The 18,632-nt window shown below is 42.7% G+C and overlaps 1 protein-coding gene across 1 annotated transcript in view; it reads right to left on the bottom strand.

Annotated features, from left to right (window-relative positions):
* The window catches only part of LOC102421755 (protein unc-79 homolog), a gene marked incomplete at both ends in the record, with an annotated part of 74,773 nt that overhangs the window by 7,584 nt on the left and 48,557 nt on the right, over positions 1–18,632 (bottom strand). Inside the window, 5 exons of the mRNA XM_023748248.1 lie at positions 1,828–1,866; positions 5,428–5,568; positions 8,004–8,106; positions 13,483–13,566; positions 16,197–16,313. Of these exons, the coding sequence (XP_023604016.1) occupies positions 1,828–1,866; positions 5,428–5,568; positions 8,004–8,106; positions 13,483–13,566; positions 16,197–16,313 (484 nt within the window). The remainder of the gene's footprint in view (positions 1–1,827; positions 1,867–5,427; positions 5,569–8,003; positions 8,107–13,482; positions 13,567–16,196; positions 16,314–18,632) is intronic.

Here is an 18,632-nt window from a genome sequence, read left to right as displayed (position 1 = left end):
ATGAGGGTTTTGAGACCCAGAGATGAAAGGTGACCTTCAAAGACCACAAAGACTTGTGGTCTTTGAAGGTCAAGTGAACTACCATATAAACTACCATATCCTCTAGAGACTGGCAGAGTCAGGACTAGAACGCAGGATGAGGATTATCAGTAAGATCCTCCCAGAAAGTGTCACTGGCTACCAGAGAGAGCTTCTCTGAGAAAAAATACAGGGAGGGGGGTGTTCATTCCTAGCGGGAAAGCTGGGAAATTTTGGGGGGGACAGGGGCTCTGGGTTGGTACTTGTACAATGGATAGGACTTTGATGTGTGCGGTTTCCCCCTGTACCCTCTGTACCATCTCTGCATGTCAAAAGAGGGAGCCACGGTGACTATGTGGCCCTGGCCCTCAGATTAAAGCATTAGAAAGGATAGTCCCAGAGTGATTAGGGGGTGAGTTACCAGAAGAAAGAGGAAACCAGCTCTGAAAAAGAAACTAACTACTGATACATGTAAAAACATAGATGAATCTCAAAAGCATTATGCTAAGGAGTTAGACACAAAAGAGTAATTCCATTTATATGAAGCTGTATGATGGGAAAAATTCATGATGGTGTTTGCCTCTCGGGGGGTGGAGATTAGGAAGATGCATGAGGGAACTCTCTGAGGGTGATGGTAATGTTCTATTTTGACAGAGGTTTGGGTTATGCAGGTGTATGCATTTGTCAAAACTCGGTTAATGTATACTTATGATATGTGCACATTCTTGTATGTAAATTTTGCATTAGAAAAAAACATAAACAAAAATCAAACTTTATTAATGATAACTGCTGAAGAATTAGCATGCTGATGTCTGAAAATTACTTTGAAATGCATTCAAAAATAAAATGGATGATGACTGGATACATGGTTGGGTGTGTGATAAAGCTAAGTCATATCACTCCCCACTCTCTGCTTCACTCGGTACAAGTCGGACTTCTTACAATGGCCTCCGGGCTCTTCCTGGCCTGGCCTCCCATTCCCCCTGCCGTCTCATCCCCTACCCCTCCTTCCATGCTCATTCTGCTCCAGCCTACATTAGTCTTGTTCCCCAAATACACCAGGTCCTCTCCTGACTTACGGTCTTTGCTGCTTCCTCTGCCTGGAAGATTCTTTCTATTAATCGCTGCATGTATGCACCTCCCCTTTTTCAGGTTTTGTTCAAAGGCCACTTCCTCAGAGGCTGCCCTGACTATTATATCTAAACACTACCCTCAGTAGCGCTCTCTCTCCTGGACTTACTATTTTTCATAGCATTTAGCACTAACTGATATTAAATTACATACCAGCTTCCTCATTAATTTGCTTGTCTGCCTCTCCAACTAGAATATAAGTTCTATGAGAGCCAGGATGTGCTGTTTTGTTAACTACCATATCCTCAGTTCCTAGTCGTCACTCCATAATGCTTGTTGAATAAATGGATGTCACACATGTCTCACTACACTTTTTGTTCATAGCACTCAGTCCTGTTTACAATTATAAACTCGTGCAGATATTTTGTTCATGTTTGCCTCCCAGACAGTCTGTGAGCCCTACAAGGTCAGGATCATGTCCGTTTTGCCCCGAGTTGAAATCTAGCATCTAGCACAATGCCTGGTACAGAGTGGGCTCAAAAATACTTACTGACTGAAATGAGTGAACGCATGAAGGAATGAACGAAGGTGTGAAGAGAAAATGGACACGTGCTCTGGGGAACAGCAACTGAACTAACAATATTCCTTCCACGGTACACACTCTGCTGTTTTAGAAACAGGATGGACAAGCACAAAAGACAAAAGGAAGTGAGATTTGGGCTCACTTTAGGACCTTACCTTTCTGCTTGATTAGAAAAAGTAGTGCTGGATGCCAATCTAGGAAGCAAGTAAACAGAGTCCATGAGTACCTGAGGCCTTCATGAGGAAGTGCATAGTACTGCGGTAGGACCGTGTGGATCTGGTCTAGACAGCGAGACATGTGAACCCATTGACAATTCCCTTGACCAGGGACAGAGGGCCCACACAGCGGTCAGGCTACAGGGTTCAACTTAACCTTGTTCCTGAGAGCTGATTTCTGCATGAAATCAGATATTCCCACGGAAATGCATACAGTTAAGTTGGTTTAATATCGCCCAGCCAATCTGCAAAATGGCCTCTACAGCCAGGCCAGAGAGGTGTCAGGATAGCATTTGGCCCACCCCACCCCATATTAACTCAAAATGTATTTCTTCGTATACAACCTCTGAACCCTAACAAACAAATCGCAGATTGTAAACGCCTCTCTAAGATAGTAAAATGAGTAACAGGGGTATCTGTCAGCTATTTCTTAAGTTGAAAGGACAAACTGAAAAATGTATTAGGATAAGTAATCATTATATAACATGAAGTTTTTGAAAAGTATAACTATATGGTTCTGTACACGTGGAAACAATCTATAGGTACAGAAGGAGAATATACTAAATTGGTAGGTATAGAAAAACATGCCATGATCAGTAAGATATTAAAGAAACAGCCTAGCTGGTGTGGCTCAGTAGCTGAACATTGACCTGTGAACCAGGAGGTCATCGTTTGATTCCTGGTCAGGGCACATGCGTAGGGTGTGGACTCAATCCCCAGTAGTGGGTGTGCAGGAGACAGCTGATCAACAATTCTCTCTCATTGATGTTTCTATCTCTCTCTCCCTTTCCCTTCCTCTCTGAAATAAATAAAAAATAAATAAAAACAAACAAATAAAGAAAATACTACAAATTTATTTGCTTAAGACCACAAGAGAGTGATCTGAGCCAAGAACACATCTGGAGAGAAATAGAGGGTCCAGCAACCTGTAACACCAGACACTATTCCCAGTTGCTTTGGTCATGGGCCTTCTCATGCTAATGATACTACAGTGAAAAGATAAATATCGGCAAGTGAAATCAACAGTAATTAATGATGCAGTAAATGTGACCTTGAAGGCTGTACCTAGAAAAAGGGGTGGGTAATTTTTTATTTTATTTTTTACATTTTTTTAATCCTCACCTGAGGATATGTTTTATTGATTTTAGGGAGAGTGAGAGAGAAACATCAATTGGTTGTCTCCATACACACACGACCAGGGATCAAACCCGCAACCTGGGTATGTACCCCTGACCAAGAATCAAACCTACCACCTTTTGATGTACAGGGCGATGCTCCAACCAACTGAGCCACATCGGCCAGGGCAGAGTGGGTAAATTTTAAAGGGGATGTAAATAGGGAGCAAAATACAAAATCATTTGGAAAGGCTTGGGTGATAAATGAAAGGGTTGTGCTGAACTCACATACTCGTAGAAGGCCCTGGAAATAGTTCCTGTGGGACTAGAATAAATAAACCACTGTTCGTGCATGCACATGACCTCCTGTGGAAGAGAGGCATTCAAGGAAGCCCTGAATCAGGTGATTGCTGAATCTGTTGTATTGGCAGGTTTGCTGAATCAGCTGAGGTTAAGAATTCTGGAAACTTGCTTTAAATCAGGGGTAGAGAACATCCAGCCCATGGGCCGTATCATTTGGTCTGGCCCTGCCAAGGCAACAGCAGGCAGGACTCGAAATTCAATAAATCAAGGAGCTTTTTTCATAGCAACATCATTTTTAAGTTGATAATTCTGTATGGCCTGTGAATGGTGTTGTAAATATCCAAATGGCCCTTGGCAGAAAAAGGTTCCCCACCCCTGATTTAAATGCTCTCTCCCAGTCTCCCCAAAAGAGGTAGAGATTTAAATATATGTATGTATGTATGTGTGTTTTTATTTTGTATTTTATATATATATATATACTTATATATATATATATATATTTATGTGTGTGTGTGTGTCTGCTGTTTTTCTTTTACTTTTCTTTAAAGCTTGTGTTTCCATCTTAACAGCTGGCCATGCTTGAACCAGGTTTATTCTCTCTTAATGTAAAATCAAAAAATAAAACCCCTCTATATCAATTACTACTTAGATCAGCTACTCCAAGGAGATGGTAACAGACCAGACCAGAGCAATAATCCTACCTGTTGTAACACGGCGAAGTATTCGAGTAGAAATTGTGACCTGACATTAATAAAAACTCTCATTCCACAGTATTGTTGATAGTTGGTATAAAATTTATTCCATGATTATTATGATGAGGTTAAAATCAAGGGTTTAAATGAAATAATTCATTTTTTCTTATCTCCCCACCTCCCATGTTCATGGCTTACTTTTCATATTGGCTATTTGTAAGTGTGAAAGGTAGAAGAGTTACACCATCTCTGACTTGTATATACTCCTAAGGATACCACAGAGAAACTGGGGGAAGGGAGATAAAGTAGTCATATAGTTTTAGGGCCAAGGGGTTTTTCATGCTTTCCTGTTCGTTTTTAACTTGAAATTATAATTTCTTCATTAAAAAAAATTAAATTTTAGCTCCATTAAGATTCATGCTCTTTCCCTCCCTGTAATACCAGGAATTCGCAGAATCCAGTGTTTCCCCTACCTCCTCCACAGAGAACTTCCCTAAGAAATCACTTCCACCCTAAACTTCTATAGCACTTACCACACATACCCCTCATTACAGCTCTTAATCATGTCCTATCTTGTCTGGCTACCCAGCTGGTCCACACATCGCCATCCTCTTCAACAACTAAGCCACAAAGCACTTGAGAGCAACAGCTCGGTCTAATGCCCACAGCCTACAGTGCCAGGCTTCGTGCCCATGCAGACTGGAAATGGAATACATTCCAGTGGAATTTCAGTCCAACCTCTGTAAGTCGTTCGTGCTAGGGCTACAATTCGTTACTGGAACTGAACCTCCCTTATATTCATAAAATACTTCACTTTTCTTCTCAGGTCCTATCTACTAAATGGAAGCTTCTGAACATGAAACTTTTCAAAGCAGCGCACTCTAATCTTCCCTCGGTCGGGCTGAAGGAAGGCCCTGCTCCCAAGGTGTGTGCATCCTTCCTTGTTCAGAGTCAGAACTGTGACACTGCCACACTCCCCTCGGCTCTACCCCCCACATGCCAACGCCCCAACTGCATTATTAAGTGAGCCACCCCAAGATTACAAAATGCCCAGAGAACCCTCTTAAAACTGGCCAAGGGAGATGAACAAGAATAACATCTCAAACCTATCAAGCGGTTACTCTGAACTCACACAGTTCTGAGCACTGTTACCTCCAGTAGCTCACAAAGAAACAGACAACAAGCAACAGTTTTCTTGGTGTGTTTTCCTCTGGCTTCACTCTGACATTGGGACTCGTGACCCTACACAGCTGGGAAATTCACCAAAAGTTGGGTTCGTTCCGTTTTTTTTAATTGGTCTGAGTGGATCCCACCAATACCAAGCATCGATAAGATTACTAAATGTTTCACTTTTGAACTGGCAGCTTCTATCTCAATATATGAATTGAATGAGGCTCCTTCCCACCAAGCACCACGGGGGCCGCGCTCACCTCCCCACGGACTGCATGATGTCCAGCAGCAGCGGGGCCGCCAGGTCCGGGCTCAGGTGAATGAACGTGGAGAGGACCACGATGGCCAGCCCGAGGGTCTCCTCGTCGTATTCCTCAAGGATGGCCCCACAGTCATGGCATCTGCAAGGGAAACAGAGAAGTGCCTTCCATGAAAGCCAACAGTGGTTTCGGCAGAGAACAAATCCCATACAGCCCTTCCTGGTGAAATTCCCCAAAGGAGGTCAGGGTCTCACTCTAACAATAAATAGGAGACCCCGTGCCACCCTCACCATAGACACAGAAGCAGCCGGCACGCATGGCAGAGACCAGGAGGGTTGCTTTGACCACCGAAACTTCCTTTCAGCTCACAAACATCTGGCCTACACATGAACTGACTCCTACAACAAGCGCCTATTGGACTAAGTCTACAGCTCCTAGCTGAGGGATTTCATGCGTGTGAAGGTACGGCTAGGGAGAGTCAGAAACTAGATATTTTTCACTTGCTGAAATGAAAAATGTCTAGACACAAATGGAAGCTTTCCTAAGCTTTTACATTTAAAAATGTCCTATTTTGGGGTCAATAGAACACTCTAGAAAGCCTGGGAGCCTGGAGAGCAGGCTCTTCTACCTCTCAGGTCAGTTTTATGAAGTCACCGCACCTACAGAGTGTTATATGTAAAAACACAATGGCACAGGGGGAGGGATTGAGCAAAAAAGGGGGAAAAGAGAGAGACTTGCTCTTAACTGACTTACGACTTATTGCTCTTCGTCTTACCTAATGCAGGCTCAGTTTAATTCAGTTTAATTCATCTCAACAAAGCCAACGCTCTTATTTTCAGCCACAGCTGGGAGCTCTATAATGTGAAGGGAAAGCCTACTGGGAAGAGCAAGGGAACCCGAGCTATGATCGCTACCGTGACCCTTCCATCCAAAAACTTTCTAAAGAATAGAATAGAATAGAATAGAATAGAATAGAATAGAATAGAATAGAATAGAATAGAATAGAATAGAAATATTTCCTAAAAATTGACTTTTTAAAAAGATAGGATTCACATTTGTAGCCAAAAGGATAAATGGAATGTAGACACAGGCGAGCAGGAAGGCAACTAGGAGAGACTGGACTTGGAGGATAACACAAAGGAGGAACTACACCAAAGCAGAAGCCAGGAGGAGTCCTCCACAAGCAGCGAGGTGCCCCACATGTGGACACGCCTAGGAGCTGTTCAACACAGGCGCCATTCCTCTTCAGTGATGCCCGTCAGCTGGGGCCAGCTACTTGGATCTTTTCACCAGCCCCTTCCACCCCTCCCTCCTCTCCTTCTGCCACAAGCCTACCCCATTTGTTACCTGGGTCACTTTTACCAGGAAGTCTCCTTGTTCCAATGAGATCTCTCCAAACCTAAAACCCTGTAAGTCTTATTCTTTATCATAGGCACTGAATAAGCATTTATGTGCCAGGCAATGTGTAGGGAACTTAGCGAATAAAATACAGAAGATAGTGACCCAGTCCCGCATTGGCCAGTGTGTTCAGTAGTTAGAGCATCATCCCATAAACCAAAGGGTCTCAGGTTCAATTCCCAGTCAAGGGCATGTACCTGGGTTGCAGGTTCAATCCCTGGCCCTGGTCAAGGTACATGTGGGAGGCAACCAAAGGATGTGTCTCTCTAACATCAGTGTTTCTTTTTCTCCTTCTTTCTCTCTCTCCCTCTCACTCCCTCCTTTCCACTCTCTCTAAAAACCAATGGGGAAAAATGTCCTCTGGTGAGGATTAACACACACAAAAAGAAAGTGTCCCAGACCCTAGGGAACTCACAATATATGACAAAACATGTATGTGCTAACGACTAAACAATTAAAATACCCTGTGATAAGTGGTAAAATAGATAGATGCATCAAATACTATGGAAATTTGGAGAATGGCATGACTTATTCGACCTTATGGAATCAGGGAATCCGCCTTAAACTAGGTTTTGAAGCATGAATAGGAGTTCACCAGGCAGAGATAATACAAAGAGAAGGGCACCAATGAAATCACAGAGGAGAGCACACACCAGGCATGCTCTGGAGACGATGAAGGGGTTTGACAAAGAGTTCCCTGTGAGGAGTGGCAGAGCCATACCTTCACAATCAAATGGGCCTTTTGTAAGTGAAGGCATTTGGAGTTTATCCTATAAGAAATCTGGGGATATTGAAGGCTGACAAACCAGGACATAACCAGTTTGAGATTCAGAGAACAGATCCTGCTGGTAGAATGGGAATAAGGATCAAGTCTCCAACTTATCCCAAAATAGCAATTTGAAGCTTCTGGTTGAGGGCTTTTATTTGTGTGAAATTATTGTTGGAATCATTGGTAAGTGGATATTATCTGCATTCGTCCAAGTTTTTTAAAATGACTCTGCATAAGTGGAGTCATTTGCTGCCGTGTTTCTAGAATAATAAATGCGTACCAACACTTATGGCTACAGTCACTTGAAGAACAAATTACAGTACGCCTCCTCTGATGCTTTCTCATAATCTCAGGGAGCAAACTCTCAAATTCTGCAAACACCGTGAAGGAAGTGACTGTGTGCGCTTACTTGTCAGTCATCACCGTCGGCTGCTCATCTGTGAATTCCTCGGGTGCTGGCACGAACATGCTGACGATGCTGGGTGCTGACAGCAGGCTGGACTTAGTGGCCCCTGGGCAAGCAGCAGAGACAAATGGTGAGTAAACATCTGTTTCGTGGGGCCAGGAAAAGCCCCGTTCTCCTCTTATAAATCCTCCGAAGATCACATTCCCAGGGAAGTGGCGTGGACAGCCCAACCCCTCAAAAGTAAATGAATTACAGATTGAGATTTGTTTCTGCTCATATGGCTTTAAAAGCCAGATTCCTATCTCTCTCTTTGCTTCTTGACCTTGAAAAAATCAGAAAAAGTTCAGGTGCCAATAAGGGTACTAGGACCAAGATGAAAAAGGGGGGAATCTACTCGACTCCCCTAAATGAGTTATGGCCTTATTTGCTAGGCATAAATGGGAGCTGCCCTTACAACAGTGTTTCTAAAATCACAAATACGTACTAACACTAAAATGTTGTGACTTTGGGAAAGGAATAAGATCCCAGAACTCCACACCCCTAAGTAAGAGGAGATGTTTGAGCTGAGAAATACCCAGATGGTTTTTACTTTGGAAATTAATATGATAAGCCCCAAAGCAAAAGACTTCATTTTTCAAACTGAAACATTTAAAAATGAAATATCAAGTGTTTGGAAAGAATCAGCCAGTGTCTTCAGCCAATCAATACTATACAGTTTAAAATTTTGGGTTCTGATGCCGTCAGAGAAATCTGAGGCAGGAATCTTGGCAACATGGCCTAGTGATGAGTACATCTGGAGTAGGAGACTGCTCTCCGTCAAGAAAGCCAGCAGTGCGGGGCCCGTTTCCGGGAGCGTGGAAACGAGGCACTCCAAGAATCCCAGAGTGACGGTCCAGAGTCATGCTCTGCTCTACGAAACAACCCGAGACTCTGAGTTCTCCAAGCAGGAGAGGAGGCAAGGAAACCCAATGGCCGTGAAAGAATCTGTTTTTCATCAAGGAACTGGCAACGTGGTGCTGAAAAACAAAACATAGCTGTATGATCTTTCCTTAAATCGGGGAAAGATGATGATGCAGAGAACTGGTTTCCAAAGGAACTGACATAAAAATTTTAGAAACCCAGCCAAGTGGGCACGCAGTGTGCGTCAATCTGAGGGAGAAAATGGTATGGAAGACTTTGAAGAGGCACAATGCTGCCGGGCTGGCCAGGCTCCCTTGTCTGATCAAAGGCTCCAAATGTGCTGCTCAGAAGCCCGAGATCTACAGACCCAAAAGGCCAAGGAAAGGATCTGAAATACCTTTATGTTACATTTAAAGAACCCAAATGGGAATCCAAATTTTACCGCTTATTTATCAGCCGTTTCTGAGATGCTGCTCTTTCCTAAGTGCACCCAAGTGTATCAATAACAAAGATCTCCAGTTGTATTCTTAAAGATGTAGTTTGGAATGGAAGCAACAGTATTTATTATCAGCATAAGTGTAAATTGATTAAGAGTAGATAAGGCAAGAACTGGGCCAAGATAAAAGAAGACAAGATTGATTATTAAGTGGTAATGTAAAGAGCATGAAGCGGCTTCAAGAAACCAAAACGTGGAAAGTTTAAACCCAACACTCCACATACTTTTCACATTGGCAGACCATGTCTACCAGATTCCAAAATGCCTGTGCTAAACATGGAAAAATTCAGCCCATTAGATATATGGTGATATATGCACAGTCTCACCAGAAACATAAGAAATTGATTATTTTAAAAGCCTGAGTCAAGGCTTTGAGAAGATCACTGCCTGTTGTTATTATGCAGAAATCACAATTCAAGTCAAGAAAAGGGAGGGAATCAAAATCATTTGGGTGGTTTTAACCGATTATTATCCAGTACAAACACCACGAACAGATATTTTTGACAATAGCAGCGTGAAGTTGTTTTTTCAAAGGACAACGCAGAATGTGTGATGCGATATTCCTGGCAATCACCTATAAAAGCATATCGGTTAGTTACGGGCAATGGTTCCCATAGGGCAACATTAGCTAGTGATGTGAGAGCAAAGAGCAATGTGCCCAGAGAAGGTGGGAAATGCAAAAGGAAGCCATAGGCCTCAGCTACTTTTCATTATAGCTGAGTCACCACTAAGTCTGCAATATTAGAGGCAGTCTCATGATCCCCCGTTGTTGGCAACACTTCTGGTGCCACCACCTATGGTTCCCCTACTAAATACCCAGTGTGCATACCACACGGAACTAGGAACAGAAATAGAAGGTTCTTAGAAACTTTAGAATAAAGAGGGGACCTCCTCCAAAGCCCAACTTCCAAGCTGGAGATTTTGAACCTGGGAGATAAGAGAAAGCATAAAGAGGGGAGAAAACCAAGATGGCGGCATAGGTTAACGCCGGAGTTTGCTGCCTCGAACAACCACTTCAAAAATACAACTAAAAGACGGAACGGACATCATCCAGAACCACAGGAAGGCTGGCTGAATGGAAGTTCTACAACTAGGAGGAACTGAGAATCAGAGGAGGCGCAGTGCTGAAGTAAAATACTAAGGTGCGGAGTGCGCGCGGCACGGGCTGGTGGCTGAGGGCGTGGTTGTCTGTTTCAATCCGGAGGGAGCCTCAGACTCAGAGCTCCAGATCCGGGCGAGTCTCTAGGGACCCAGACTCAAACGGGAGAAGCGGGACTGTCTGGCTTCGGTCCCTCTGAGGTTTGCAGCGGTTGCTGGGACAGAGAGGCAGAGCCCCTGGGGACGGACTGAGAGCAGCCATAACTGCTCCCTCCACCGCCCTGTTGATCCTGTGGGACCCGCCCCGCCCAAGCCCTGCACAGAGGCATTTGCCGGATAGCCTCAGGCAAAGGCTAGATTAGCACCTCCCTAGAGGACACAAGTTCTTCCACTGCAGACACAGCTGATTATCACAGCCAGTCGGCCTGGAGGTCAAATCCCTCTAGTATTAACTACAACAATCAAGGCCTAACTACAACAAGACTGCGCACAAAGACCACTAGGGGGTGTACCAAGAAAGCGTAAAAAATGCAGAGACAAAGAAACAGGACAAAATTATCAAGGGAGGATATTGAGTTCAGAACCACACTTTTGAGGTCTCTCAAGAGGCTTCTAGAGTCTGTCGATAAACTTGATGAGATGTACAGGAAATCTAATGAGACCCTCGATGGTGTGATAAAGGACCATCTAGAAAGTAAGCATACACTGACTGAAATAAAGAATATTATACAGACTCCCAACAGCAGACCAGAGGAGCGCAAGAATCAAGTCAAAGATTTGAAATGTGAAGAAGCGAGAAACACCCAACCGGAAAAGCAAAATGAAAAAAGAACCCAAAAATACGAAGATAGTGTAAGGAGCCTCTGGGACAGCTTCAAACGTACCAACATCAGAATTATAGGGGTACCAGAAGATGAGAGAGAGCAAGATATTGAAAACCTATTTGAAGAAATAATGACAGAAAACTTCCCCCACCTGGTGAAAGAAATAGACTTACAGGTCCAGGAAGCGCAGAGAACCCCAAACAAAAGGAATCCAAAGAGGACCACACCAAGACACATCATAATTAAAATGCCAAGAGCAAAAGACAAAGAGAGAATCTTAAAAGCAGCAAGAGAAAGAAACTCAGTTACCTACAAGGGAATACCCATACGACTGTCAGCTGATTTCTCAACAGAAACTTTGCAGGCCAGAAGGGAATGGCAAGAAATATTCAAAGTGATGAATAGCAAGAACCTACAACCAAGATTACTTTATCCAGCAAAGCTATCATTCAGAATTGAAGGTCAGATAAAGAACTTCACAGATAAGGAAAAGCTAAAGGAGTTCATCACCACCAAACCAGTACTATATGAAATGCTGAAAGGTGTCCTTTAAGAAGAGGAAGAAGAAGAAAAGGGTAAAGATACAAATTATGAACAACAAATATGCATCTATCAACAAGTGAATCTAAGAATCAAGTGAATAAATAACCTGATGTACAGAATGAACTGGTGATTATAATAGAATCAGGGACATAGAAAGGGAATGGACTGACTATTCTTGGGGGGAAAAGGGGTGTGGGAGATGCGGGAAGAGACTGGACAAAAATCGTGCACCTATGGATGAGGACAGTGGGTGGGGAGTGAGGGCGGAGGGTGGGGTGGGAGCTGGAAGGAGGGGAGTTATGGGGGGGGGAAGAGGAACAAATGTAATAATCTGAACAATAAAGATTTAATAAAAAAAAAAGAGAAAGCATAAAGGATTGGTCTGTCTAAAGTAGCGGTTCTCAACCTGTGGGTCGCGACCCCTTTGGGGGTCGAACGACCCTTTCACAGGGGTTGCCTAAGACCATCGGAAAACACATACATAATTACATATTGTTTTGTGATGAATCACTATGCTTTAATTATGTCCAATTTGTAACAATGAAATTGGGGGTCACCACAACATGAGGAACTGTATTAAAGGATCGTGGTGTTAGGAAGGTTGAGAACCACTGGTAAAGCAAGCATGCATGCACACTCAGTCCCCACACTGCATCAACGGGCTCTTCATTTACCGTGAAAGAGCCTCGCCGTCTTTGTTCTCATCACTTCACTCCATGTGTGCTGCTAACTGTGCCACTAGTGTGTGCTGCTAACTGTGCCTCTAGGTCACGGACAAGGACCAGAGTTTGCTCGACCACCCTGATTTCTGCTCCTAAAAGCTTTTCCTAGGCCCCTAAATGAGAAGAGTCTCCTCTCATCCGATACGGAGACTATAACTGCTACTCAGCGCCATACAAATGTTAGCAACATCTGGAGATAAATATCCCCTCATCCCTAGGGAAAATAAGAGTGATAGGAATAGCAGGTCTGCCTGATCTAAGCGGCTAGCTAAGAGATGCGGTCATGATTCATTTTTACTTTTTACAAATGATAGGTTAACCTGCTTTCTGAATTAAAAAAGAACAAAAGTAATGATTAACTAGCCATGAGATGAATTTTGAAAATACACGTCCTGATGAACTTAGCACAGACTCATTCTCCGCTTGCTCCTAGGAGCAGCACAATGTCAAGAGCGCACTCTGTGCCATTTCAGAGGCTGAAAAGAACCTATTCATCAGTGACCTCGACATTCTGGCGGGAACACAGAGAAGCTGGACCATGCCCAGAGAAGCAGATTCAGGGTGATATGGAAAACTGACACATATCGGGAGGGATACCGAAGGACCCAGGGATGTATGTTCCAGGACAGACTGAGGAATAAGCAACAGGTGACTACTGAGGGAGACCAGACTTGTTTTGCGTGGTCCCGAGGGTTGGAAAGTCTCTCTGAGGAATAACTTCCTGTTGGTCATGTTCAGAGACGTCATACATTCCCGCTCCCTGGAGGTGTTTGAGCAAAGGAGGGAGCCACTTCACAGAGCTGCCAAACAAGAGATTTCCACACCCCCTGGGTGACTCAGTGATTGACAGATACAGTTTCTTTAGTTCTCACAGCCTGAGATTCTGTGACTCCACTCACCTCTCATTCTCAGTGGCTGTCCCTCCAGGTCAGGGTTTAGGCACATTGGCACGTTACATTGGCGTTTCCCCGGCTGTATCTGTTCTGTGGACAAATAGAGCATCCCAGTCTCAATGTGGTCAACTGAGCACAATTCACAATCCAAAGAATTTAACCAGATCTCTTGGGGCCATGTTTTCAGTCATGGTTATAGTTGATTATTAACATTTACAAGAAACATCCTACTTTTTAGGGCAGGGCTGTTTGGCGTTTCACTACAAATCTGCCCTTCAGATCTATGAAATGCAATTAATAGCAGCAGAGCATCTAAAACCATCCAAAAATAGTCCAGATTCCACCACTATCACCCCAAAAAGAGCTCAAATCTCATCTCTCTTGATATGAAATGAAAAAATAAAAGGCTAACGTCACAGCCATAAAGAAATGTTTTATGAGAATCAATAAATACATAAGTGATCATTTGGGGCAATGGCCAGAATGGTCATATAGAAAACATGTGGAACTGGTAGCAAGGAAATGACAGGCATGTGAGGACTGAGGAACAGGAATAAGGGGGCAGGGGCAGAAATGGGGGAGCGGTGCTTCAGGAACATGGGTTTCATGTGAAAGATGAAGCAAAAACGTAAGCCATCAGTTGTACATGGACGGAGGAAACAGGCACTTTGTGAGTGAGCGGTGCATGCTGAGGGGACTCGATCATGCTTTAGGCTGTCTTTCTCAGTGTGTCTCCATGACTAGATCTGTTCTTTTGCAGGCTAGTGAGTCACTGAATCAATGTATGTGGTATGATGTACTATGCCTCCTAACACTGAACTACACGTTCATCGACTTTCCTCTGACCTTGGATTTGGGGAGAACGTTTTATGGCATGAACAAAAACAAGAATGTTGTGATTAAAGCTCTAGTTGGACTTGGTGACCAGAGAACCAACTTGGAGGATGGAAAACCAGCCCAGGGAAACCTGGGTGAAAGAAATTCAGACAGCATGGAAATAGTGAGTATTAACTGAGACACCAGAGTGACATGAACAAGGCGGAAGTTTGGTTGAAAAGTGAAAAATTCAGTTAAATGGGTTATTTGGCATCATGCAGATTTTTTTTAGATTAAAATTTAGATTGGAAATTGAGCTCTATTTGCCTTTTTATCTCTACTGAGTCAAACAAACTGGGTTGTCATTGTAGTCAGAATCTAAAATGGTTAGCTTAGGCTGAGCTACTTGCTATAGAAAACAGTACAATGGTGAACTACTCTCTGGAGCCCACAGGTCAACTGAACAAAAGTTGGACATTTAATTACTAAAGAACTAACCAAACAAAAGCTTTCATTCTCAGTTCCTTACACAGCTTCATCTCAGTAAAGAGAGCAACAAAGTCCTCTTGGTGTGGATAGAAGACTTCGCCCAAACTCTCAAGACTGGCTATCCAATGTCTTCCTCCTGGTCTCCTTGCCTGTCGGCTTTTGGGCATTTCATTACTCACTACCACCTATCAGTAAATGAAAGATAAAACACTAAACCCGCAAAATGTTAACAACCCTTATAAAGGCCAGGAGAACTGAAACTATCTGCTAAATGTAGGATTGAGTATAGTGTGTAGGATTCAGTCATATAGACCAGCTCTCTTTTTCTTTCTTTCTTTCTCTTTCTTTTTTTCTTTCTTCTTTCTTTCTTTCTTTCTTTCTTTCTTTCTTTCTTTCTTTCTTTCTTTCTTTTGAAGACTGGGGGGAAATAAGTTGAAATTATGTAACTATTATGGTTTTGAAAAAATAACACTATCTCAAGATTTTGGGCCTGTGGAAATTATAGGTCCTGGTCTTAAGGAAGGATATTAAAATAACTGCATATAACTGTAGCCAGAAAGTACTAGCCAAGATACTAAATTAGCCCAATCCAAGTGTTGGCCCCCAGATCCAAGTGACAAATCCTGATATTTTCCTGGTGCATGCATATTGCAAAGTGCTTTCACATGTGTAATTTTGTAACCCAAATGACCCATTTAATTAAAAAGAAGAAAAGCAGGCACTCAAAAGAACAGGATTGAGGCCGTAAGTACTGGCTTGAGAAAGTGGTACATGTGCAGAAAAACATGGTAATAAAGTGTAGAAAATGCAGAGGGATCATGTGTAAACCAGACATGTCACGGCAGTCAGTTCTTACTTTAACAATGAGGTTAGATGCACTTCCATCGTATGAGCATGAGGGTGTGCGGCTGCAACCTGGTGCCCTGCTGACTCAGACACACAGCCCACATTCCCAAACCTACTGGCAGATCATGATGTCACTAGGCTGACACTGGCTATTATTATTATTACTATTAACAGTCCCTTATTTGGGTACTTTACAATTTATAAAACCGAGTATATTGGTGACCTGGTATTTCGTTTTGTACTTTTAATTCACATCATGAAATCATAGTGCCATTCCTTCCTCTATGCATTTACATCATTAAACTCCCAGACAGATAACCTAATATCTGGAATCCGGGTCTTAGAGGGGGGAAAAAAAGAGTTGGATCAACCTAGATGGGAGAACAGGTGGCTCTAGAATGCTTGGAAAGTTTAAGTAGACTTGTTAATTACTTTAAGGGTTTTAAAAAATCATTTGAACCACAGAGCACAAGAGAACGTCTATTCCTTAACAAGGGAGCAGAAGGGACGCAGGGAAAGTGGCATTAGCTCATCTGAGAGGTAAAACAAGAAGAAAAAGCTTGACCCACCAGTGTCCCAGTTGCTGATGTTATGGGGGGCGCTAGACTGATGTTCCAGCTGTCGCTTCATTAACTGGCTCATTGTCAGAGCTCCCAGGGATCCCCTTTTCATCTGCCTATACTGAGCTATATGAAGGAAATTAGGAGATGATTACTAGGGGGATAAATCCGCATGGCACACAAAGGCTCTACACATCCAGATAGAATCTTAATTGAGTCTCCATCGGCTATTCGTCATGTTTGGTAAACTGTATGCTCCTATCCAAACGAAAAACTAAAGCACTACGCTATTCCAGGCGCCTTTCTCCACTCAGTAGAGAAAAACACAGCGCCTACGGGCACTGTCTGTAGCCTGTACATATTTAGTCCAACAACATGATTTTTGTCATTAACTTTTTATTTATATATCTGCCTTGTTCCAAAAAGTATTTAAGACAGATAATTTCACTTTGAATTCATAGTTCAACTTTCTTTAATGGAGCTTGTGCACATATAGTTTCCGTTTCCGTTATATCCCCTGACGTCCCCGTGGTGTGTGCAAGTGTGTGTGTGTGCGTGTGTGTGTGTAAGTACACACAGGTATATTTTAGAGTAGGATGACACATATCAACCCCAATTCTTAAAAAGAAATTGAAGCTGATGAAATTATGTTACTTGGAACCAACCAGCAAATAAGGTGGTCGTAAAACCAAAGCATGTTGACTCCGAAGTCAATGCTGTTTTCAATCTCCGTATGAGCCTGCTATTTGAGAAGTGTGGCTCGGATAGTGTTCCGCAAGTATATTCTAGCACATGTCTTTATCAGGTTAGCTAACATCTTGTGTCAGAAAGCTGTGGTAACATTTTTATTCTGCAATTGGGCACTGACAAATATGCCACCAATGAAATGTCAAGTTATAAGCATTTCCAAACCAGAAAGAAACAGGAGAAGCACCTCTGCCAGGAGACTGCCAATGAGAAAGCCGCCTGCCACGGCCCTCCGATCCCTCCCCAGCAGCCCCACCCCTCCCAGCCCCCGCCCAGCGAGAAAGGCAGCGCACCACGATGTGCTTTCTCTACAGGATCCCAAACACCAGGATGTGTGAGAACTTGTGGCCATTCACCCTCTTATAAGGACAATTTCAGAAACTGAAGCTCTGCACGTCATGACCCAGAAGGGGATGGTAGCAACTGGGATGACTGTATGGTCCCCAGAAAGTCCTGAGTGTCATAGGCAGGTTTCTCAATCATGGTACCAAGGCAGCAGCCTGGTGTGATGTGAAAGCAATCACAATATTGCTTTTCATGTAATTAGCATGCTGTTTGATTCATGGTGGTCATGGCATGCTTAGCTACAAAATAATCAGCTAATAAACTGATGAAAAGAGAGGGGTGTGATGGGAATTCTTGTGTCTTGGAATCCAGCTTAACTGAATTCATGGAAATGACGATGCAAACTAATATGAAAAATCTCTGATTCTTCTGGTTGATTGGTAAAACTTACAACTTTATGACTCACTTGAAAAGTACAGCCTCTTTAAAATTCAAAAGTGAAGCTCTTTTAGAAGATTTGAGAAATTTAAAAATTAGCAGCAAAAAAAAGTTGTGAAAACTCTAATGAATGAATAATTTCTCCAATTCCCTGTTTTTAAAGACAACAGAATTCCCTAAGAATAAAAATCCTTAATAGTTAGCTCAGCGTGTAAGACCCCTGGCATTATGCCTCCAAGAACATATCAGCAAGAACCATCTAATACACGCTTTTAGTGAAGAGAAGGAGGAAGGCGGAAATCTAAGGATGCACTATGCTAAATCTGAAAGGATTTGATTCAGTCATGAATGGGGATTATGATACATTGGCACATTTATTTTATGATACATTTAACTAGCACTGAATTCAAACTGACTTAGTCATCCTATCTCAAAGTATACCCAACTTGGAATTCTAACTAAATTCACTACCTTTTTATTTTTTCATATGGCTCATGAAAATCAGGAGAAAATACACTTTCATGATTTTAGTAAAAATGGGAATTTTAGCCTAAACGTTGTGGCTCAGTGGTTGAGCATTGAAGCAGGAGGTCACAGTTCCATTCCCAGTCAGGGCACATGCCCAGGTTGTGGGCTCGATCCCCAGTAGGGGTGTGCAGGAGGCAGCTGATGAATGATTCTCATCATTGTTGTTTCTGTCTCTCTCTCCCTCTTCCTTCCTCTCTGAAATCAATAAAAATAGATTTTTTTAAAATGGGCATTTTATCAGGTTATCAAATAGACTTTTTGTGATTAAAAAAAAGAACAACTAGATTCAGAACTAACCATTCTTCTTTGCTACCAAAAGGGAAAATAACAGGCACTTGGAAACTCTTTCTTAGAGTTCCTATCACCTCTATTATAACTGATTGTGACTTATTCTAAGGCAGCACGGTATACTAAAAAGAGCATGAGCTTGAAAAGTCAAACAGACCT

This window comes from Myotis lucifugus, unplaced genomic scaffold, assembly GCF_000147115.1.
Source record: "Myotis lucifugus unplaced genomic scaffold, Myoluc2.0 scaffold_1226, whole genome shotgun sequence".
Taxonomy (NCBI): domain Eukaryota; kingdom Metazoa; phylum Chordata; class Mammalia; order Chiroptera; family Vespertilionidae; genus Myotis; species Myotis lucifugus.
Note: the sequence above shows the minus strand (reverse complement) of the source record. Positions and strands in the feature narration are given on the sequence as shown.